Source organism: Canis aureus, chromosome X (genome assembly GCF_053574225.1).
Source record: "Canis aureus isolate CA01 chromosome X, VMU_Caureus_v.1.0, whole genome shotgun sequence".
Lineage (NCBI taxonomy): Eukaryota > Metazoa > Chordata > Mammalia > Carnivora > Canidae > Canis > Canis aureus.
Window position 1 is genome coordinate 71868457 of NC_135649.1, and position 25424 is coordinate 71893880.

General features: G+C 40.3%; 1 protein-coding gene across 7 annotated transcripts in view; it reads left to right on the forward strand.

Annotated features, from left to right (window-relative positions):
* OPHN1 (oligophrenin 1) overlaps positions 1–25424 on the forward strand; it is a 587085-nt gene that overhangs the window by 507070 nt on the left and 54591 nt on the right. For 3 of the 7 annotated variants that reach the window (XM_077888989.1, XM_077888990.1, XM_077888995.1), the window contains 2 exons: positions 1798–1963; positions 3201–3251. In XM_077888989.1, the coding sequence (XP_077745115.1) occupies positions 1798–1963; positions 3201–3251 (217 nt within the window). Of the gene's footprint in view, positions 1–1797; positions 1964–3200; positions 3265–11428; positions 11511–12539; positions 16509–25424 lie in introns of those variants that run through there. The other 4 variants (XM_077888992.1, XM_077888991.1, XM_077888993.1 and 1 more) reach the window with 4 other exon arrangements.

A 25424-nucleotide genomic window follows, 5' to 3' on the forward strand; every position in this document is an offset into this window, starting at 1 on the left:
ATAAATAAATAAATCTTTTTAAAAAAACTTTAAAAAAAATAGCAGTCTTTAACACACATACCCCACCCCACCCCAATCCCTGGTTGCAAGAACTCATGAAAATTAGCCATTCTCATTTTCCCAGCTAATGGCTATGGGGGTGCATTCCCCCATATGCTCCTCTCTCTCTTGCCTTTCTCCCATGACCATGGCTCCCTCCCTTCTGCAGCACTCATGATCTGTTTCTCCCCCAAACGGTGTGTTCATACTTCCTACCTTCTTTGATGTGGCTTCTTCTCCACTCCCTGTAGTTGTGGAGTTTGTTCTGTCAGTCTTCATATTAATTTCTGGAGTATTTAGAATTACTTGGTAATTATCCAGCTGTGTTTGAGGGGCGAGATGAACCTGGAGTCCTCCTACCCCACCACCGCCTTGCTCCCACTGCTTGCATAGTTGCACATATGCCTACGTCCATATAGTGTTAATCAGGCCATGAGTACTTTTTCTGGACTTTTTCCACTTAATATTATTTTATTTTATTTTTTAAAATATTTATTTATTTATTTATCATAGACAGAGAGAGAGAGAGAGGCAGAGACACAGGAGGAGGGAGAAGCAGGCTCCACGCTGGGAGCCCGACGTGGGACTCGATCCCGGGACTCCAGGATTGCGCCCTGGGCCAAAGGCAGGCGCCAAACCGCTGAGCCACCCAGGGATCCCCCACTTAATATTATTTTAAATGCACATATTTTTTTGACCTGGCCCAAATTCTTATTAGTTCATGTGTAATATGTATTGATTAAGTACTTATAAAAATTGGTCTGCTTAGTCTTTGTAGTTGGGTCCAAATTTCTGCTATTAAAAAGCATGTTTTTGTGCCAATTGTTTTTCCTGTTTTTCAGTGGTTAATTCCCTTTGGCCTGTTCCCCAAAATGGATCCACTAGATCAACAAATATGACCTATCTCATATATATGATTTCGTATTTCATCAACATTCTTTCAGATTTCTTTATGGTTATGTAGGTAGAATAAGTCCAGTGTACAGTACTACCAGAAATGTGTAAGTGCATCATGTCATAAACTCCTGCCAAAACCATTTCATAAAGAATTATATATATTTGTTTTGTACTGACTGACCTGGAAACCAGAGACATAGAGACAGGGAGGCAAGTTAGGGGACTTCTGTGATAGTCAAGGTGTAAGTCAAAAGGGGCTGAGTTTTGGTAACTCTGAATTTAACGAATTCCAATTCATCATCAGATATTGACCAACTACGTGCCAAGCTTGTACTAAACATGTTAGTACCTAATTAATTTTTTTAAAGATTTTATTTATTTATTCAGGAGAGACACACAAAAAGAGGCAGAGACATAGGCAGAGGGAGAAGCAGGCCCCCTGCAGGGAGCCTGATGGAGGACTCTATCCCAGAACTTAGGATCACGCCCTGAGCCCAAGGCAGACGCCCAACCACTGCGCCACCCAGGCATCCTCCTAATTAAAATTTTAATATCTCTGTAGGATAATGTATTATTGGTCTTCATTATATAGATGAAATAACTAAGACAGCAAATTGATATGACATACCCTGGTTCACACACATAGAAATTCTAGAGCTGGGCTTCAAACATAGAGTTTCTGAAGGATTAAGCTGATAGAAAAATTTTAAAAAATGGAAAAGAAATTCAGAGTTGTTAGTGACCAAAAATAAGTGGGGGCTAAGGGAGGTAACCCAGATAACTCCAATATTGGGTGTCTGTTCATGAATAGTGTTCCATTTTGCTAACCATTCAACTTTTTGGTGTTGTTTTCTCCTTCAGGAGACTCTGACAGTTTCAGCAAAGCGCGACCTCCAGGAGAAAAGCCGACCATCATCCGTCCCCCAGTGAGACCTCCAGACCCTCCATGCCGGGCATCTACTCCTCAAAAGCAAGAACCAAAGCCAGATATTGTGGTTAGCAATGCAGGGGAAATCCCATCATCTGTGTAAGTAGAGTTGTTCCTCAACCTTGGCCTAAGGTTCATCTTAGACCACCAGGAGTTCTTTTAGGATCACCATAATAGTTGTGAAGGGTATACAGTGCACAACCCCAGGGTATCATTCACTTCATAGTCCAGGGAAATGTCACAGACAAGCTCTGTTTGGAGTGTTTCAGTCAGCACTAAAGGCTGAGAGATTCCACTAACACTGCTCTGATCTCTGTAAGGTAATAAGATTACCTTCTGTTTTCATGCTTCCTTGGCTCTGGAAATTTGTCATATTTTCTTATTATTGCTACTGGATTTTAAAGAAATTTCTTTTTTTAAAAGACTTTATTTATTTATTCAAGAGAGACACAGAGAGGCAGAGACACAGGCAGAGGGAAAAGCAGGCTCCCACAGGGAAGCCGATGCGAGGCTTGATCCCAGGACCCCGGGATCACAACCTGAGCTGAAGGCAGACGCTCAGCCACTGAGCCACCCAAGTGCCCCTAAAGAAATTTCATGGACAGATTTGTTCATTGTACTTATGCCTTCAGGCTTTTTTTTTTTTTAAATCAATGGTATGATTTTTTTTTAATCTTCCAAAATGACTCAGATTCTCCATAGAGCCTCTTGCAGGGTAAGTAGGTTTTGCTGAGGTGGGGCTGGAAGCCAAGGAACCAGGTATAGAGTGACTAAAGTGGGGCTACAGCAGCTATCAAGAACCAGCCTTGTATGATCACAACTAGCCTGAGTGGTTTCTCTTCAGCCAGTGTTTGGGACTCCTTTCATATACTGCCTCCTAGTATTCCTTTTTCTTACATCTCTTGTTTTCCATAATTGTTAAATGGGGGAAATAAGAAAAAGCCTTTACCATGTCGATTAAGTAGCTATGTGTACTTATGAAAATGTCAAAAATTTATACATTGAAGCCAAGGATTTGTTTCACTTATTTCTCACAAGAATAGCCTGAACAAACAACATGCTTAGACCATTCTGAATCTGTGCCCTAGGCACAGCGTTGGGGGTGCTATTGCCTCGGAGTCATTTCACATTCTCATGCTCTACCGACTGAGCTAGCTGGGCACGTTCATTTCACATTCTGATACTTGAGTTTCTCAAACCCAGGTCCTTTGCAAGCTATGGTGGATCCTTCAATTGGTGGCCTGTGTGGTTTATACTTTTTGTCTTTTTCATTATCTATTGTTTCTCATATGTTTTCCAGAGCAACTCATGGAATTTGATTGGCTTCTCTTTGCAGGGTGGCTTCCAGAACCAGGTTCTTTGAAACAGCTTCCCGAAAAACAGGAAGGTAAGGCACATAGGTGACAGAAGAGAAACCAAGTTATTTTTTAATAAATGGATCATGAGCATCACAGTTGCTCTCTTACATTCTTTTTCTGTTTCTCTGCAACTCCATCTCTGTCTTTGTTCCTTCTTCTCCCCTATTTCTGTCTCTCTGTCTCTTGGTGTCTTGCCTGTTTTTGTCTCTATACATGTGTGTTTTTCTGTCTTTGTTATTCTATTTGTCTCTCTCACACTGTTTCTTTCTCTGTGTCTTTGTCATTCTCAGTCTCTGTCTCTCTTTGTGTTTTTCTACTTATATATCTGCTTTTATCATTGTCTCTCTGTCTCCTTATCTGTTTGTTTTACTCGTTTTCTGTCTCTCTCTCCCATTTTTCTTTCTTTGCCTGTCTCCATATCTGTTGTATATTTGAGTCTCTGATTCTGTTTTTCTATCTCTTCCTCTCTTCTGCTTCTCTCTCTCTCACACACACACACATAGTACTCACATGCTAAGTAATATTGCAAAAAAATGACACTCAATGTAGATCTTATTTTTTGTTAGTTTACTTATTTAGACTCTATTATATTCTAAAAGGGCAGCTGATAGGAATATAAAGAATGCAACATTCTTAACATAAACAGCCTTAGAATAAGCATAGGTAAACATTTAAGTGGCGTAACATAAATCGCTGGGGAAAAACTGAGGGAATAAAAAACCAAACAGATTCTTGCCTTCCACTCTAGATCCACTAAAACAGAATCTCCAAGAGTGGGACCTGGGAATCTATTTTTTTGTTGTTGTTTTATTTACTTACTCCCTCCCTCCCTCCTTCCCTCCCTTTCTTCCTTCTAAATAGTTTGTTTTTAAAACTTCTAAGACATTGGTACAAATTATCCAAAGCTTAGCATTTGGTACTCTTTAGACTAGAATACCTAAAATATGGTAGTTTAGCCTCTAGGGACTTTTTTGTGAGTTTGTTCCATGTTGCTTTTTACGGAGTTCGAAATTGTGTTTCCTGATGAGTAATAAGAGTATAACTCTTATAGGTGGTCAGGTAAAAGAACAATGTGCTTTTACCAGCAGTGGAGCTAGGGTAAAAGACATCATTTAGTCAAAACTGTGAGACTTAACTCACCCGGACATGACCCTGCACAACAAGTCATCCTAGTTCTGTTTGGCAGTCAGCCATTAGAACAGGCCCAATTCTCCTTAGACAATAATTTACTATTTATTCGACCATGACAGATAAAATGAGTCAAGCTCCCAGATTTCTCTTAACAATACAATAATGTGTTTGCTTAGGATGTTTTTAAAACAGGCTTAGTCAAATGTCCCTCTTGAGAAAAAATAATGAGAGAAAGACAAGAGAGACTCTTTAAGACTCTTAATATAGTACCCACCTGTGAGCAGGGTCACTTCCTATGTCCTAGTGATCCTTCCTCCCTCCCTAGATTAAGCCATATGAGAAATAAGTTCCAAGGAAATGGAATGAACTAGAACTAACAGAGTGGACTAGGTATATCTAAAGGAAACCTTTTTTAGAGGAAGTGATATCTAAGTTGGGGCTTAAAAATAAGTAGAAATACACCAAAAACATGAGGAGTTTATTTGTAGCCTGAGGCAGGGAACCAAGGTATTGAGAGAGAATATATAAGAGGAATGAACAAAGTCCAATAGAATTTTTAAGGCAGGCTGACTTATAATAGGGAAACTATAGCCAAAATAATGTTGAGAGTATGGAAAGATTGGTAATTGCTGTCTTAGTTTTGTCAGCTACTCCTCAGGGAATTCTTGGACCAACTCACAAAATAAGGGGGCTGTAGCCAAACCAGGCACTTCAGGCTAGAGCACCACTCTACTTATCCTATGTTCAGGTCTCTGAAACCTACATTTAATCTTTTATTTATTTTATTTATTTATTTTTTATTGGAGTTCAATTTGCCAACATATAGCATAACACCCAGTGCTCATCCCGCCAAGTGCGCCCCTCAGTGCCCATCACCCAGTCACCCCGACCCCCCGCCCACTTCCCCTTCCACTACCCCTACCTAGATTTAATCTTATTCCTTATCCCCAGATTCCATCTTGGTAGGAATGTGGGCAAGACTGAATTGGATACACCTGTCCTCCAGTGTATCATTAGACATAAAGCCATACAGCTTCCTCCCACTTAGTATCCACATAGAAAAAAACACTACTTCTGTCTAGGCTCCCACCTTATAACCACCACTTACATTGATACGTCTACATGCTGGCTACTGGTCAAGATTCTCAGACTTGCCACATCAGTACCATCTATAGACATTGTTAACAGGCTCTTCTCTCATCTCTGATAAAAATAATAATCTGTTTAACTTTTGTTCTGCTCCTTTTTACTTCCCATTTGTACCCAACTGCAGCCTGACATTTGAATTACTTCACATCCTCATTCTTCTCTCTTCCATAACCAATAAAAATTTAAAACCTAAATGAAAATAAGAAATGGTCCATCAAGAAGAGAAGGGAGGGGAGGATGGTTCAGTAAGGAAGAACAGCTGATACAAGACAGGTTCAGTAAGTGATTAGTGTTCCACTTTGGCTACAATGTCAGAGTGAAAAGAGGAAAGCTTACCTGGAGGTGAAGCTGGAAAGACAGATTGTGGCCAGATTGTAAAGACCTTATATGACATACTAAGGAACTTGGTCTTTATACTATAGTACATGGAGAATCATGGAACTTTTAAACACGATAGTGCAAATTCTGGGATGACTCAGTTGTAAAACAACAACAACAACAAAACATTCTCTTAGTAATGAGGAAGATAGATGGGAGAGTAAAGGCTAGAAACAGAGAAACCAATTAGGAGACTAATCATCATGGCAACTGTTAATTAGGCCCTAACTTACAGCATTGCCAGTAAAATGGAATAGAAGGACAGATTTGAAATAGATACAATGAAACCTGGCCGACTTTTCTTTTTTTTTTTAAATTTTTTTTTATTTTATTTATTTATGATAGTCACATAGAGAGAGAGAGAGAGAGAGAGAGAGAGAGAGAGGCAGAGACATAGGCAGAGGGAGAAACACGCTCCATGCACCAGGAGCCTGACGTGGGATTTGATCCCGGGTCTCCAGGATCGCGCCCTGGGCCAAAGGCAGGCGCCAAACCGCTGCGCCACCCAGGGATCCCCTGGCCGACTTTTCAAACATGAAGCATTAGATGGGCACCTGGGTGGCTCAGTTGGTTAAGTATCTGCCTTTGGCTCAGGTCATGATCTCAAGGTCCTGGGATTGAGCCCCACATTGGGCTCCCTGCTCAGTTGGGAGTCTGCATCTCCCTCTCCCTCTGCCCCCTCCCCACCACATGTGCTCTCTCTCTATCTTATATATATATATAAACACGGAGCATTGGAGAAGGATTAAGAGGTAAAAAAGTCTAATGTGGAAAATTAAGTGAATGATAATAATTAATCATGGAAGAACAGATTTTGTGGGAAAGTTACTCTCCTCAATTTTGGACACAGTGTTTTTTTTTTTAAGATTTTATTTATTTATTCATAGAGACACACACAGAGAGAGAGAGGCAGAGATACAGGCAGAGGGAGAAGCAGGCTCCACGCAGAGAGCCTGACGTGGGACTCGATCCAAGGTCTCCAGGATCACGCCCTGGGTTGCAGGCAGCGCTAAACCGCTGCACCACCGGGGCTGCCCGGACACAGTGTTTTTGAAGACCCTGTGGGATATCCATATAGAAATGCCCGGTAGAAGTTGAGAGGAAGATGATGGTGGAGCAGGAGGACCTTAGGCTTGCCTCAGCCAATGAACATCTAATTAGATAACTAAAAACCATACTAAATGCCCCAGAAATAGACATGAAGACTGTTAGAACACACTCCACAAATAAAGGGAGAGAATAGGCCACATTGAAGAAGGTAGGAAATGTGGAGTGGGGGCTTATGGAGAAATGGATCATGGGTGCTGTGAAGGGGAGGGGGCTGTGGTCACAGAATCAGGCAAGAGAGAGACTAGCACACAAGGGAATGCACAAGGAGAACATTTTGCCAAAGTCATTGGCTTGGAAAATGAGAGAGGTTGAATTTCTTGAGTTCTTACACGTACAAGGGCTTAAAGCCTGGAGTTTGTCTGGGATAGAGACTTGGAGACACTGTGCTGCTCCTGGAAAGAAGACAGGCAAATAAGAGGGACAGACAGCATGAAACAAGTGATCTGAAGAACATCTGCAGAACACAGAGGGAAGACTGTTTAGTCTTCTCAGAGTGTGTCTCTGAGAGACAGTGTTCATGGAGATGCCTCTCCAGGAACAAAGGAGCTGGCTGATGCCATTTCGTCCCTATCCCTCACCATAAACACAAAGCCACCTAAAGGAAGCCAAGAAACAAAGTCTAAAAAAAAAAAAAAAGAAAAGAAACAAAGAAACAAAGCCTAAACCCAGAAGGAGGAAGGAAATAATAAAGCCTAAAGCAGAAATAAATGATGCTGAACCTAAAAAATACCCCAAAAAACAGATCAATGAAAGCAGGAGCTGATTCTTTGAAAAAATTAAGAAAATTGATAAACCTCTAGCCAGACTTACCAAAAAGAAAAAAGACCTAAATACATAAAATCACAAATGAGAAAGGAGAAATAACAACCAATGCCACGGAAATACAATTAGAATATTATGAAAATCTATACGCCCCCAAATTAGACAAACTGGAAAAAACATATAAATTCCTAGAAACCTATAAATGACCAAAACTGAAACAGGAAGAAATAGAACTTCCACAGACGGATAACCCGCAAACAAATTGAATCAGTAATCAAAACTCTCCCAGCACACAAAGTCCAGGGCCAGATGGCTTCACAGGGGAATTCTTCAAACATTTAAAGAACAGTTAATACCTATTCTTCCCGAACTATTCCAAAAAATAGAAATGGAAGGAAACCTTGTAAATTCATTCTATGAGGCCAGTATTACCCTAATACCAAAAGCAGATAAAGACTCCATTAAAAAAGAGAACAAGAGTCCAATATCCCCAATGAACATGGATGCAAAAATTCTCAATAAAATACTAGCAAGCCAAATCCAACAGTACAGTAAGAGAATCATTCACCACCATAGGCTGGGATCTGTTCCTGGGCTGCAGGGGTGGTTCAATATTTGCCAATCAATCTACATGATATATCACACTAATAAAAGAAAGGATGAAAACCATATTATCCTTTCAATAGATGCAGAAAAAGTCATGTGACAATGTACAACATCCATTCATGATAAAAACCCTCAACAACGCAGGGTTAGAGGGACTCTCTAACATACCTCAACATAATAAAGGCCATATATGAAAAGCCCATAGCTAATATCATCATGTATGGGGAAAACCTGTGAACTTTTCCTCTATGGTCAAAAACAAGACAGGGATGTCCACTCTTGCCACTGTTATGTAACAGCACTGGAAGGCAGAGCCATAGGAAGCATACAATAAAAGGCATCCAAACTGGCAAGGAAGAAGCAAAACTTTCCCTCTTTGTGGATGACATGACACTCTAATACAGAAAACTCAAAAGGCTCCACCAAAAAAATTGCTAGAATTGATACATGAATTCAGTGAGGATGCAGGCAACAAAATCAATGCACAGAAATCTGTTGCATTTCTATACATCTACAATGAAGCAGCTGAAAGAAAATCAAGGAATCAATCCCATTTAAAATTGCACCCAAACCTGTTATATACCTAGGAATAAACCTAACCAAAGAGGAAAAAGATCTGTGCTCTGAAAACTAAAAAATAGCGATGAAAGAAATTGAAGATGACACAAAGAACTGGCAAACGTTCCATGCTTGTGGATTGAAAGAACAAATATTGTGAAAAATCTATATTACCCAAAGCAATCTACACACTTAATGCAATCCCTATCAAAATAACAACAGCATTTTTCACAGAGCGAGAATAAACAATCCCGAAATTTGTATTAAACCTCAGAAGACCCCAAATAACCAAAGCAATCTTGAAAAAGGAAACCAAAGCTGGTGGCATCACAATTCTGGACTTCATGTTATATTACAAATCTGCAGTGATGAAGATAGTATGGTACTGGCACAAAAATAGACACATAGCTCAATGGAATAGAATAGAAACCCCAGAAATGAACCCACAACTGTATGGTCAATTAATCTTTGACAAAGCAGGAAAGGATATTCAATATGAAAAAGACAGTCTCCTCAACAATAGGTGTTGGGAAAACTGGACAGCAACATGCAAAAGAATGAAACCAGACCACTTTCTTACACCAAACACAAAAACAAATTCAAAATGGATAAAAGACCTAAATATGAGACAGGAAACCATTAAAATTCTAGAGGAGACTACAAGCAGCAACCCCTTTGACATCAGCCATAGTAACTTACTAGAAATGTCTCCTGAGGCAAGGGAAACAAAGGCAAATATGAATTTTGGGACTTCATCAAGATAAAAAGCTCTGCACGGTGAAGGAAACAATCAACAAAACTAAAAGCAACCTACAGAATGGGAGAAGATACTGGCAAAAAAGGACATACCCAATTAAGGGTTAGCATCCAACGTATATAAAGAACCTCTAAAATTCAACACGAAAAACAAATAATCCAGTTTAAAAATGGGCAGAAGACATGAATAGTCATTTTTTTTCCAAAGGAGGCATCCAGATGGCCAATAGACACTTGAAAAGATGCTCAATATCACTCATCATCAGGGAAATGGAAACCAAAACTACAATGAGATATCCTCTCACATATGTCAAAATGGCTAAAATAACAACATAAAAAAACAACAGTTGTTGTTGAAGATGTGGAGAAAGGGGAACACTGTTGGTAGGAATGCAAACTGGGTGCAGACACGCTGGAAAACAATATGGAGGTTCCTTAAAAAGGTAAAAATAGAAACTTGCTATGATCCAGCAAATACCAGTACTAGGTGTTTACTGAAAGGATATGAAAATGCTGATTCAAAGGAATTAGCCTGAAAGGGTTACCCAAACTTTGCACCCTCATGTTTATAGCAGCATTATCTACAATAGCCAAAATATGGAAACAGCCTGTGTTTGACTTATGAATGGATAAAGAAGAGGTGGTATATATAATAAATATAATAATATAATATAATATTAGTATAATTATATAATAGCTATATATATCCATAAAGGATATATAAATATATTTTATGTAAAAGTTATATATTTATAATTAAGTAGAATTTATAAAACAAAACAAATAAGCAAAGGAAAAAAATGGAGAGACAAACCAAGAAACAGGCTTTTAGTTATAGAAAACAAACACATATGTACCAGAAGAGAGGGGGGTGAGGGATGGGGTAAATATGTGGTTGACATATGGAGGGCACTTGTTAACAGTATGTTAACAGTATGTTATTCTAAGTAGAATTTAAACAAAACTTAATAAAAAAGGAAATGTCTAGTAGGTAACTGCAACTTGTAATAATAGTTGCAGTTAAACCCACAGAGATTTAAGTGTAGTGAACTGTTGATTACAGCCACTGTGCAACTTCATGAGGCATTTACATTTACCACAACATGAATAGTGGCCCTTTGGTGGGTTCTCAGTTTTTGGTGGTGATTTAAACCATGAATGGGAATAAGATATCTCAGGAAGTATGTGTAAATAGACTTAGGAAAGAAGTGAAAAACAGTAGTACACAAATAGCCCTAGCCAGCTAATTTCTGGGATGTTCTGGCAACACTAGAGCTTCATTCTTTAGGATTGTCCCTTCCCTCCAGCTCTTCCCAGACAAGGCTAACTTAGTATACTAAATCAAGAGGTTGAAGAAAGCTGGTTTGGTCTTCTAGACAAAGGATGATTGATGTTTTGCATGGTATTTGCCCTTCCACCTTGCCTTTCCTCCCTATCAGAGATAATCACAGAATATAGTCTTTGGGCCAGTTTCTCTGGGCTCCACTACCCTCCCATAGTCTAACACTCAAAGGATTGTTTGGACACCTGAGAGACGTCTTTGTATCTCAGTTACTGGGCTTTCTAAATCTGCCAGAGAGGCAGCCCAACTAATAAGCATAGATCTAGATATTTTGAAACACTTGGATGGAATCACTTCCCATTTTTCAAGTGGACTCTTTGGCACTGGCCTGAAAGGGTCACCAAACCTTTGCTTTGCCTTTCCAGTTCTGATTTCTAGAATCTTAGTGAAATATTTTTCCTCCTTTACCCACAGTTCTCAAGGCAGACTTCCTGGAGATGAGAGTTGAGGCCTCTGGTATGTAGTCTCCACTCCTGATTACAGAATCTTATTACATGTAAGCCTTCTTTATGGGATCTGAGCTTTTGAGGATTAAAATATCTTGTAGGTCCAGGGGTAGCCTATAATTATGTGACCCTTAAACTTACTGCCTTCCAATTCTGAGGTTCCCTATTTTTTTAAGTCTCCCTCCTCTTTTCTTTCTTTTTCCCCCAACTAAATTACAGTGTAGTTTTACAAGTTGCCTTTGGATAAAGTTCATTCAGAATCCTAGACTGTGACATTTGTGGCAAGTACATTTTGTTCTCTTAGCCTCAATTTCCCAATCTGTAAAACTAAAAGTTTGGAACCTTCTAATTCTGACATCCTTTGGGTCTATAAGAAAATTGGTAACTTCTCTTTTGGTGTTATAACAAGTACCATGAGTCTACTTCAGTATCATGTAGGGACTTCACACCTGCAGACCAAATCACTATTCAAGTCTTACCCCTGAACCTTTATCCTTAGTCCTTTATATTTGTTTAATGCAAAGTACTTTCACTTCCGTTATTTCATTTGTTCCATTTCAAATGCCAGATTAAGGAGGATAATATGTATTTTAACTTAGCATATAAAGGAACTGAGGTTCAGAGGAGATGTTAACTTGCTAAGGTCACAGGAGCCACAGAGATCACGGAATTTTTTTTTCTCTACCTAGGAGTTCTAATTGTTTGGCTATCAGATTGCTGGCATGACATGGACCAATATAAATGTAAATGAGATTGGTATCTGAAGAAGAGCTTTCCATTTGTTCCCTAGCCTTCCTTTTCTTCTTATCACTGCCAGTCCTCAGAGTTCCATAGGTCTTTTGGGGGCTTAGAGTTGAGGTCAAATGCACAGTTTCTAGCCCTGATTATAGCACAATCTTAGGCCTGTTTCATGGAATCTGAGTTGTTGTAAGGGCCTTTTCCTAGCTAGCCTCTATTACTCAGAAGATTAGCTACCAATTATATGATTAGCTACCTACCAAGAAAGGCCTTACTGCTCAGTGGCTGTTAAGTACTTGACTAGTTCTAGCTAATTACCTACTCTCTTCTTTTCTTTTCAGGTTTTAAAATCCTTGGCCTCAGGCGACCCTTCACAGGTTCTGGAAGGGTCTTCAAACTTTTCTGTGCTGAGACATTTTGTGCTGAAGAGAGCAGCTCCTTCCTGGCCCTGCACCTTCAGGCTCTAGGATGCTATAAAATAAGGGGCACATGTCTTAGACACAGGTTTATTTCTCTTATGTATTCTGTCTTCATTTCCTCAGAAGGTCTATCTTGAGCTCCTATATGATTGTGAATGTCTGAACTTCCTCAAGCCAGACTGCAGAAACCAAGCTATCTACTGACCTGAGTTGAAGAAAGGAGCTTAGTTTTCAACTGTATTCTGAATTTCCTGTCTCCTCAAAAGACCATCAACTCTGAAAGATTTGAGACTAAAGACTGATATCAGAGATCTTACCCTGAAGTAAAAGCTACTTGAATTGGGACCATTGCTTGCCTTGGAAGTAGAAGAGTAGGAATGTTTGCCAAACATTGGAGAATCTTAACATGTCTCTTACTGAGGATAATGACTCTGGTACCAGGTTGGAGCTCTGGCACTGCAGTATTGCCAAGAACCTGTCTGCTCCTATTGGGCCAGACATCATGGGTGATGCCAATCACAACTTCTTCATGTGAACTCAGGAAAGCAGCCTTTTTATTTTTGCATACAACCATGTATGACAAATCTGCAAAGAATATTTTGCATGTTGAAGCCTAGGTCTGTTTGAATTATTTTTCCTTCTATTTTGTTTCCTGACAGCTTCATTTCTAAGCAATCAAGATAGAAACAAAAGCTGAAAACAGTTCTTTTAAAAAGGCAGACTGCATTTGTCCTGTAGAAGTTCCATTTTTGGGTCAAATACTGGGAAAATTGTTAAGATGGATTGAGGCCAGACATCTGGCACTGTTGCTTTATGTTTGCCTTCTGGAGATAAACTCTTTTAAATTCTTTGAGAAGCAACTCTTAACCCAGTGTCTGTGGATTCAGAAACTCCATGAAGCTTCTGAAATGGTATGCAGAATTCCATGACACTGTGCCTTTTCTGGGGAGGTGGTCCATAACATTCAACTGAATTTCAAATGGGCCTGTGACCCAATAAAGGTTAAGAACCACAGCACTTAAGATAAAAGACTCTTTAGAACCCATAAAGTATTTGATTGGAAGGGCCTTCCAAACTTACTTAGCCTAACTTCCTAGTTTATTATTGGATAAACTGAGGCAGAGCAAGGTATCAGCCATGTCTCAAAAAGTTCCTAGGTCCCTGGGCTCTTATACAAGTTTCTTTCCATTATATAACACTTATCTAACAAGGGGCCTTATGATTGATGGCTTTAGTGGTCATCATTTTGAATGTTTGGCTTTTACTCTTATTTTTGAGCTCCACATATTTGTCATCAAGTGGAAAATTTTCAGATATAAGCTGGTGTTCCATTTGCAATCTCAGTCTAAAGCACAACTGGTATAGTTATTCAGAAATCTAAGTAGGTATTTCTGATTCTTATTTGTTGGTGGGAAGCTGCTGGAGAAAGTGTCACTGCTTGTGTTTCCATGCAGGTGCTTGGGCCATAACCTGTCTTTAGGGTCTGTGTCATTATAGTGTAGCCACATATAAGAAAAAGAACTTTCCTACTTGGATCCTTCTAGCAAGACCTTGACTATGGACCTGACAGAGCAGCATAGACATGCGAAAAGAAAGGAGAGGGAGATGGAGGAAGGGGAAGGGAGAGAGAATGCAGATATGCCCAAACCAACTCTGAGATGCCTTTGAAACAGTATTACTGAAGGGTGATAGCCACTCTCAAGACTGAACTCAACATGATTCATTGGTGAATTAGTATCATGTAGGCTAACACACTGAGAGCCTTTATGGAAGTAATTGAGTGGAAACTTGATGCTATTTCCAATAAAGACATGCCCAGGTGGCAACATAGAACTCTCTCAGTTCTACCCAGTATCAAAGGCCAAGTTAATCAGAACCAGGAACAAGAGAGCCAAGTGACCACCATTCTACTCGACCACCACCCCTAAAAGGAAATTGCTGTGAGACTGCCAGCCTCACCCAGAAAGTGTTTCTTGAGCACTGTTCTTAGGGCTGTGGCCTCTCTGCTTGCTCTGCCCCATTAGATAACTAACTAAAGCAAGTGGATGTGTAGATTTTGGCCACAGAAGCAGTGGCCAATGGGACTTCAGTACATTTGAAGATGGTAGAAACATCATTTCACTCCTGTTTTCTTGGTGGTGGGGGGGAGGGTACCACAATCACCACTACAAATATTGAAAGATTATTGAGAACTAGAGAAAGCCACTGCAGTCCAGTTAAATAGGTGTCCCAGAAATGTGACCATGAGATTGCTATGTGTTTTCCAGGCCATATATCAAAAGCCTGGCCTAGAAAGTTGGGACCACCTAACTGGCTGAGACTAGGAAGCAGTAGCTGGATAGCTCTGCCCCTGCCCTGGGGTATACCCAAAGAATGCCCCAAGATGAAATTTAGTGCCCTCCCTCCACTACTTTGCACTCTAATTTAAAGAGCAGAAGCTTCTATGGTGAGGCACATTGTCATGGAATGAGACTGACTTGTCCCAGGCTTGATGGATGGAATAGTCATTTAGAAGAGGCTATGAGAATGAGGTGAACTATAGGTGAACTATTGAAGAGTGCAACTATAGGAAATTACCTTGACCAGCAGGTTAGAGAAACTGGCAATGGATGAATTGTAAACCTTGAACTGACAGTGGTAACACTTACTAAGCACGCATTAAGTTCTAAGTGCTTCATATACATAATCTTTGTCATTACATCAATCATGCAGGTAGATGCTATTCCTTCATTTTACAGATAAAAGAACTATGGCCCAGGAGGCTAAAGTAACTGGCTCAAGGTCATACATAAAGTAAATAACAGGACTGTGATTAGAATCTAGGCCTCTCTGACTCTATCCCATGCTGTTTTCCCTTAGTCACACAGAGGGTACATTACTGGAACTGGATGACTCTGACTTTTTCTAATAAAATATTAAAAAGCAAACATTTGAAGGGAAATAGAGGTTGCAGGTCTAGTTTAGAGAGGAACAAAAACTGGACTGGAAGAAATTTCTGAGTTAAGCTTTCTCCTCACCTATATACCCATTTGGTAATGTTTTAAAAAGAATCCTTCAGTTTTACCTTGTGAAATGAAGAGTTTATTTTTTTAGTTAGCAGTTACTAGGTCTTTGGCTTAGCTATTTTTCAAAGAAAAAAAGATCCTCATATGTGTCTACGTACATTACCAAGGTTGTAGTATGTGTATTTTCAGTCCAAGAAACTGAAGGCGTCCACACATACCGTTTGAGAAGGGAAAAAAGGTATTGGTACCTCTTTGGTACTTAATGCTTGGGGTCAAATCCTTACAAGGTTTTCTGTGGTGATAACAAAAGTTAGAGATGATTTAGAATAAGAAATATTATTGAAGTTTTTGCTTTAAAAAAGGTGGAGAGGTTGTCTAGCCACAGGGTGGGAGTATAAAACTCAGCATCCAACTTCAGTAACAAAACAGCACCACATAGAAATACTTTAGTATTTCTAAAATAACTGGTTTTCAAAGGGAAGTATCCATCCCTTTTCTAGATGTTCCTTGATTATGTAATAATTAGAATAAAGTAGTAGAGGAAAGTGTATCTCTGTTACCAGAAAAAAAATGTTTTCAAAAGAATGTAGATCAATGATACTAGTTTTAATGTAGCTGCAAGCAAATGGCCTTGACACACTGCAAGCCCAAAACCCTTCAGGAACATTTAAAAGATACAAACAAGATAGAAGCAAACAAGATACCTTGAAGGGGTGTTTTTGATGAAGAAAAGCCTTCATTTTCATAGGGAAATGAAGCACTTGATACCAAGGACATTAACAGAAGCTAGAAAGACTGCCTATGTGAAATACATATGTGACATCAGACAAAGATATCCTGGGGCCCATTCGTGTGACTTTCAATAAAATATGCAGACTGTCCAGTATTGATGGCCTCCATCTGCACTTTTTTAAAGTTATATTTAAATTCAAGTTAGTTAATATATAGTGTATTATAAGTTTCCAGGGTAGAATTTAGTGATTCATCAGTTGCATATATCCAGCTGCAGTTTTTTTTTTTCATGGAAACAATCTTTGAGCATATTAGACATGATGATGCAGCTGCCATGCACTGCTCATGTCATATTTTTCAATTCTAAGGAAACTCAAGCACAGAATCTTTTTATAACCAGGATTCTCAATCTGCAGTCTACTTTGCATAAACCCTTGTCATTCTCTCAGGCCTCACAACATCACCGCATGATTGGTAAGAGCCCCATTTTACAGATTTAGAAAGTTAAGTTTCAGGGAAATGAGAAATGGCTTTGCTCAAGATCATACAGTGAAGGATTGATAAAAATCTGGGACTGGGAGCTACAGAGGCCTTACTGTTTCTAATACTTCATACTACCCCTTAGTAGTAAAGGAATCCTGATGGTACATAGAGAAGACACTTGGAAATGAGACTGATGGAAACAATATCTACAAGTCTTACTACTCCAAATGTGGTCCATCCCCCTCAGTATCATCATTACCTGGGAGCTTGTTAGAAGCAGATTCTTGAGCACCACCACAGACATTTGTAATCAGAACTTTTTATTTTATTTTATTTTATTTTATTTTATTTTATTTTATTTATTTTATTTATTTTATTTTATTTTATTTTAAATATTTTATTTATTCATTCATGAGAGACACATAGAGTGAGGCAGAGACATAGGCAGAGGGACAAGCAGGTTCCCTGCAGGGAGCCTGATGCAGGACTCGATCCCAGGACCCCAGGACCTGAGCTGAAGGCAGATGTTCAACCACTGAACCACCTAGGTGCCCCCAGAACCTTTATTTTATTAAGATTTCTATATTTCTATGCACATTAAAGATTGAGAAGCACTGATACAAGGCATTTGAGACAAAAAAGCAGGTTGAGGAAGAAGACCTTTTGGTGAGGCAAAGACCCAAAGTGCTGGAAAAGGCCAATTTGGTTATGTTGAGAATGTTTATAAAGATGGTGTCCATAGCTGCCCCCTTCTTACAGTGCTTTGTAAATGGCCTTGTACTTTGATGACATATAAATGAAGTTTCTCCACTTCAAAAAATGGTGAAACCCACCTAAGGAAAGATTTTCAAATCTCTGGCCACTAAAGACAGTGGAAAGGCAACATGCAGCAGTGGAAAGAACTCCTTTCAGAAGCCCTAGGGGTCTAGATTTGCCTCTGTCACAGATTTTCTTTAATGCTTACCAAGTACATCCCTCTCTCTAGGCCTCAAATTGTTTTTAAACAGGATAGTCTCAAAATTCCATTTAGATTTTGACATTCTGTTATTCTCAGCTATGGGTTTTGTTACAGATTACATTTAACTAAAACGTAGATAAATCCACAAGGTTTTCTCTGGCCCTAGTTTAGGATCTTCAGTTTGCATAAGGGGGATTCTGGGAGGAAATCTCACAGTCATGACAAAGCAATATTAATGGGAACTGCAAGGAACTAGGAGGGGCATGATTCTTGTTAATCAGCTTGAAATTGGCTAGGAAAATTTTAAATTTGAGAATCAGTTGCTTGAAACCACATAACCTGGGATTCAATTCCTATATCCTAAATAGGACTTACTTTGCATGATTTAATAAACTTCTCTGACTTGAGCTTTTAGGTGATAGTCTATTGGGGGTAGGAGGGGCATATAAAAAGAAGAGAACTACTTATCCCCCATTTGCCATTCATCTCTCCAGGTGATTCTGAAGCCTTTCAGCTGAAGACCATAGACTATACTATAACCTCTTAAAATGGAAAAAGACCCAGAGAGGAGAAGGGACTTGTCTAAGGCCACATACCAGAGATAATGGCAGAAAACAGGTGCTAAGAGTTCAATGCTACTTTCTTTGGGTGACTAGTTTACCCAATCATATCTGCTGCCAGCAGCAGAGCACACACTGGAGAGGACTAATAGACTTCCCATCTCGGTACTTTGTCCCCATTACATGTTTACAGTCATTGCTTTAGTCAAGCCTCACACAACCATATCATCTAGGCAGACCAGAGATGGTTACCCTCATTTTATTGAGGCTCAGAGAGGTGACACATGACTAAGGATATGCATGTAGAAAATAAAATAAAGCTGGACCTAGGTTTTCTGATTGCATCTATACTATGCAGCTTCTCTAGGAGAGGAGAAGCAACCCTCCAAACCCTTAGCACTTCTGGGAAATGTCAGCTCTAAGCTTTTAATTGCTTCAATCCAATTGCTTCAAAACAGATGCACTTTTTTCCCTGTTGGAGAATATCATAACAGTTTTATAACTTGAAACTTCAGAGCCCTCTTGGACCCATCATTTTGTCTTCATAACAGCCCAAAAGGTAAGCAAGACAAGGCATTTTGCCCCCATTTCACAGACATACAAATTGAGACCCAGAGCATTGTGTTAGTTTTCTGTTACTGCTATGACAAATTTAGCAGCTTAAAACATCATCCATTTATTCTCTCACAGTTTCTTTAGATCACACATTCAGCATAATGTGGCTGGATTCTCTTCTTAGGGTCTCACTGAACTAAAATCAAGATATCAAATGGGGTTGTGGTTGTCATTCAGGGCTCAGAATCTTCTTCCAAGCTCACTGGTTATTGTCAGAATTCAGTTCCTTGTTGTTGTATGACTAGGGTCATCGGGTTTTTTTGACATGTGCCCCACTCCATATTCAAGCTAATGTCAAATCCTCTGCTTCCCCTTTTTCATCTCTCTGACTTCCTCTTTTCCCTCTGCTGTAAAGTGCTTACTCTTTTATTGGAGTGATTTCATTGGGCCCACACAGATAATCCAGCATAGTCTCCCTATTTTAAAATCAGTAGTAACCCTAATCACATTTTAACATCTCTTTTCCATATAATTACAGTTCTGCAGATTAGGACATGAAATACTCTTGGGAGTCATAACTTTCTTTAATATTGATGAAGCAGCTACCTACAGAAGCCCTGCCTTTCAGTGTAAAGACACATGGTTGTCAAGATCTTTATCCTGGGGAAGAAAAAACTACCATTTGCCACCCACTTACATGAGAAGTTTGAAACTCTGATGCTGTTCAACTTCTCCCATCTCTCAAATTCACTCAAACACAATTGGGCGGCACACTAAAGAAAGTGGTAGCTGGAGTGTAATGGGGGACTCTTTGCAGGCTGATGGTATTCCTAGATGGCACCTTGATGCTGGTGACCAATTCCTTAACTAGTCTCATTCTATCTAGGATGGGAGGAAGCAGCTTCCTCCAAAGGCCCAAGATGAGATATGTACTTCCTGTACTTAACCAGGAGTACTAACTAACACTTAAATAGAATATACCATATGCCAAATGTGTCTCTATGTGCTTTTGAATGGGTTTATTGAATTTTTCCTGATATTTCTATGAGGTAAGTAGTGGTAATAGCTCCATTTTATAGATGAGAAAACTGAGGCACAGAATGGTTATGTCATTTGCCCAAGTACTCAGAGCCAGGAAATGGTGGATTCCTCTGTGGCTAATGCACTGTGGCTTCCACCAGACAGAGAAAATTCTCCTAAAGGAAACATTGAGGCCAAGTTGATTTAAAAGTCCCTTGCACCTGTGATTCTCAAAGTTTGCCCTCAGTGGCCTGGAATTCTGGGAACCTAAGTAAACACAGCTGAACTTTCTGAAAGAGTATGTTAAATTTAGATTTAATGGGTTTTATGAAGCCACTAGACTGCAAAGTAAAGGTGCGCAATCTTTTCTCAGAGGCTGGAAGAAAAGGAAACTGTCAGTCCATGTGAATGTCAGGGTCACTATGGGTTGGACCCAGGAATGTTCTCTCCAGAGCAGAATTTACACTTGGTAGCCTCTGAATGAGATAAGAGATCTCCCTGTTTTGGTGTGCATTGAAGTTGTAAACTTTCTCTGACTCTGTGAAGCCTATTTCTGGAAGGCCCAAGCCCTCAGAATGCCCCCAAAAAAGTACCTATAATTAAGCCTGCAAACAAGAGGGCTTTCCTGGTCCCAGAGAACAAAGCAAGGCAGTGGTCTTCTCTATGCTGGCCCTTTCCCAGCCTTTGGCAAGCCTGTGAGAACTGAATTTATACAAGTATTATCAGAACTGAATTTACTCCTCTGGTTTCTGCTTCCTTAGCTACTCCCATCTAGGTCCCATGATGCTACCAACCTAATTGTAGTTCCAAGAGCCATTATGATATGAGGTATGTAGGGTATGAACAACCTCAGTCCAAACTATTGCTCACCTTTTCTCCACCCCTACTATCATCCTGCAGGACTCAGATTTCTGTCTCTCTTATGGGGCTAAGATCTACAAGGACTCAATAAAGACTGATTTCCTCTGTTAGTCCCTGTGTCTTCTTTGCTAGCCATTGCAGATCAGACCCTGACCTATAATTCCTGTGGAAGGAATTTAAAACACTATTATCTATATTAATGCCTCAGTCACCATGGGTAAGTTATTTTACCCTAATAACTGTGGTTGGCCCTTAATAAATGCTCAATTAATATTAACCAGCCATAGTTGTAGAAGTAGCAGTGGTGGTGGTTGTGGTGTGGTAGCAGCCGCCGCCTCAGTTGCTATCCAGGAATAGAATTTTCCCTATACTCATTCAGAGCTGGCAGAACATGCTGTCATTTAAGATCTTCCCAAATATTATCTGCCACTTGATTCTTAGATTCTTCAATGCAGTGTAACCTGTTTGGTTGGAAAGTATTATATCGTTTGGTCTTGTAAGTAGCCATCTTGACCCCTACGACCCTATGTACATTGTTCCCATAACTAGCTCAGTTCCCCCCATACCTGTTCACTCATACAGGAGTTTCATGCCCTAAACAGTACCAAATACTCTGCCCTGTGCAATTGTCAACAGTCAGGTCTGGGAGATTCCTATGCTTTGATGTCTGAGAGATGCTTTTTCTTCCTATGAAACTTAAGCTACTGTTGATGTGGCTGGTGTACCTCCACGTTTTTTGAGCACCCCTTAGGCTATTTTGGGGAGGAGCTATCCTTTCCCACTCTCCCTTATTTTCCCTTAGTCTTCCTTCCTCCTACATTTTTTTAAATTCTACTGTCATTACAATTGTACTTATGGTATTTCCTCAAAAGCACTCAATAAAAGGGTGAACAAGTCCTACAGGAGATATAGAAAGAAGCCCTATCTTGCTACTGGTTGATTTCACACTTAATCATAAATTAATTCTGGGCTCTTGTCTCTCCAGAGTGTATTTATATCCAGCAAAATATCACATTATTTTCTCTATAATGAATAAGACATCACAAAATGTTTTAGGAAATGAGTCTAAAGAGACTTTAAATAAATTTGAAGAGCTCTGGGAAAGAAGCATGGTCAGCCAAGTAGCCAAGCCAGTCCCACTGTGACAAAGGGAGAAAAGGGCTTGGCCCTGACCACAAATATATAGGTTATGAGAATCAGATCCAGAGCTTTTGTATAACTTGTGATTTTAGAATTCAGGTCATTGGGAGTTGAAACACAGCCCACAACTGAGTTGGGTGTCCTCTGAGACAAAGAGAAGGAAATAAATATTGTGGAGTATCTATCATGTGCCAAGAATGAAGTGGGAGGGGTCTGAATCCTTGAGTCTTCCCAGGAGATCTGGCATAAAAGAGTGGTAAATGGGTGGAAAAAATAGTACTACCACCTGGCAGGCACTTTACATACACTGTATGTACATTATTTCATTTGAGCCTCTCCAATAATTCATTTTAGTCCCATTTTACAGATAAAGAAACTGGGATCCAGAAAAATCGTTATTTGCAAAAAATCACATAGAGATCAAATGGTAGAAGCCAGGACAGAAATGGAGACCCATGGGAGTCGTTAGCCTGTAAAATGATGGCATATTTTCATTACTGAAATTTTTTTTTAAATAGAGGGCCCCCAAAACTCATTTGAACCACCATCTGGAAAAGAAACTTCTCAATATGGTGCTGCAAAGCGTGGGGAAAGGGGAAGTAGTAAGTATACAGCCAGTGCCTGAAGCAAGTTGGGGATAAGGAAGTACAGGACTATCTCTAGTTTATTTTTTTAGATGTTATTTATTTATTTATTTATTTGAGAGAGTGAGAGAGAGCATAAGCAGGGTAAGGAAGAGAAGGAGAGAGAGAGAGAGAATCCTCAAGCAGACTCCCTGCTGAGCAAGGAGCCCAATGCAGGGCTTGATCCCAGGACCCCAGGATCATGACCTGAGCAGAAGGCAGACAACAACAGACAGAGCCACCCAGGTGCCCAGGACTACCTCTAGTTTATATGTAGGCTTTGTTTGAATTAGAAAGACACCCATTGTTAGCAGTTGGGGGAGCTGCTGTGCCCCTGCCTGGTGCAGGGCTCAGTGGGGGTTGTTTACCCCGTGAGGCCGCAGGAGGAACAGCCCCAGTGGCGGGGCCAGTTCTGGAAACCTGGATTCAGCTCCGGCAGGAACTCCGTCTGCAGGGCCTGGAGGCTCCGGGGCGGGGCCGCTGATCTGCTCAGCTGGGGCAGGAGCGTCCTCGCTGTCCTGGGCCCTCCCGGCCTCTGCCTGTCCCGGGGGAGGCCGGATCCTGGGCTGTGTCCCGGCGCCCTGTGCTCCGGAGCCTGCGCTGGTGGATTCGCGCTCCCGGGCCGCGCAGCCCCCTCCGCGGAGCCGCCGCCCGAGCCCCTCCGAGCTGCTCCTGGAACCGCGCAGCCCCCTCCGCACGGAGCCTCTTCCTCTGCCCGAGCCCCTCCGAGCTGCTCCCGGGGCCGCGCAGCCCCCTCCGCGGAGCCGCCGCCCGAGCCCCTTCAGCTGCTCCGGGTCCCCCCGGGTCCCGCCGTGCGCGCTGCAGCCCTTAGGGAGCTCGGCGCACTCTCCTGGGCGCGCAGTTGCTGTTACTGTCCCCGGGAGCCCGAGGGCATCCTCGCACTCCTGGGTCCTGCTCCAGCTCCCCGCGAGCCCCTTTCCGCCCGGGAAGGTCCATTGCTCAAGACACATCATGGCCATCTGCCAGAAAAATTTAATAAGGAAACAAATCTCTGATTGGAAGGTGAGAGTCACCCTTAGATGTAGCCATCACAACTGCATTCTATAGCCCTGGAAAGAAGCCCAGAAGTGCAAAGGAGGTGAAATAATCATGGAATGAACTGAGACATTAATGAGTGTGCCTCAGATCTATCTAAGGACTAGAAGATTATTCTACATACCAAGGACTACATTGTTCTAAGGGAAAAAGGAATTATGGAAGCTAAGTTAGAGAGAAAGAAGGGATTTGAACTTAGAGTATTCACTTATATTTTTGAAGCCCTGAAAGCTTTACAATGCTGACTGGTAACTACGAGAAATAATTAAGCAATGGAAGAGGTAAAAAGGCCCTCTAGTAGGCTCTTATATGCTACATTTCTTATTTATTTTTCATAATAACTCTGGGAGAGTTGTTTGAGATATGTAGAAACTGAAGCTCTACAAGATTTTTTTCCAAGTCTTTTTTTTTTTTAACTCAAATATAGTTAACATACAGTGTGATATTAGTTTCAGGTGTATATAATATAATGATTCAACAATTCCATGCACCACCCAATGTTCATCACAAGTATACTCCTTAATCCCCAACACCCATTTCACCTACCCACCCCCACCTTCCCTCTAATAATCAGCAGTTTGTGCTCAATAGTTAAGAATTCTTTCTTGGTTTTTCTCTCTCTTACTTTTTGCCTTTGTTAATTTATTTTGTTTCTTAAATTCCACATATGAGTGAAATTATCATATTTGTTTTCCTCTGACTGACATAATTCACTTAGCACAGTACTCTCTACTCCATCCATGTCATTACAAATGGCAAGATTTTGTTTTTTTATGGCTGAATAATATTCCATTGTACGTATATACAATATATTCTTTGTATATTTTTATTGGAGTTCGATTTGCCAAATTAATTAACATACAGAGTATTATTAGGTTCAGAGGTAGAGTTTAGTGATTAATCAGTTGCATATAACACCCAGTTGCATATAACACCCATATTACATCAACTGTCTTCCTTAATGCCCATCACCCAGTTTACCCCATCCAACACCCACCTCCCCCACAGCAACCCTCAGTTTGTTTCCTATAGTTAACTATGTTTTATGCTTTGTCTCCCTCTCTGATTTCATCTTCTTTAATATTCCTTTCCTTTTGCTATGTTCATCTGTTTTGTTTCTTAAATTCCACATGTAAGTGAAATCATATATTTGTTTTTCTCTGACTTATTTTGCTTAGCATAATACCCTCTAGTTCCATTCATGGTGTTGCAAATGGCAAGATTTCATTCATTTTTTAAGATTTTATTTATTTATTCATCACACACACACACACACACACACACAGAGGCAGAGACTTAGGCAGAGTAAGAAGTAGGCTCCCTGCAAGGAACCTGATGCGAGACTCAATCTCAGACTTCAGGATCATGTCCTGAGCCAAAGGCAGATGCTCAACTGCTGAGCCACCCAGGTGTCCCAAGATTTCACTCCTTTAATGGCTGAGTAATATTTCAGTGTGTGTGTGTGTGTGTGTGTGTGTGTGTACTACCTCTTTATCCATTCATCTATCGATGAACATCTGGGCACTTTCCATATTTTGGCTATTGTGGACATTGGTGCTATAAACATTAGGGTACATGTGTACCTTTGAATCACTTTGTATCCTTTGGATAAATCTAGTAGAACATTTGCTGGGTCAAACGGTAGCTCTATTATTAACTATTTGAGAAACCTCCATAATGTCTTCCACAGTAGCTATACCAGTTTGCATTCCAACCAACAGTGCAAGAGGATTTCCTTTTCTCCACATCTTTACCAACATTTGTTGTTTCCTGAGTTGTTAATTTCAGCCATTCTGACTGCTATGAGGTGGTAT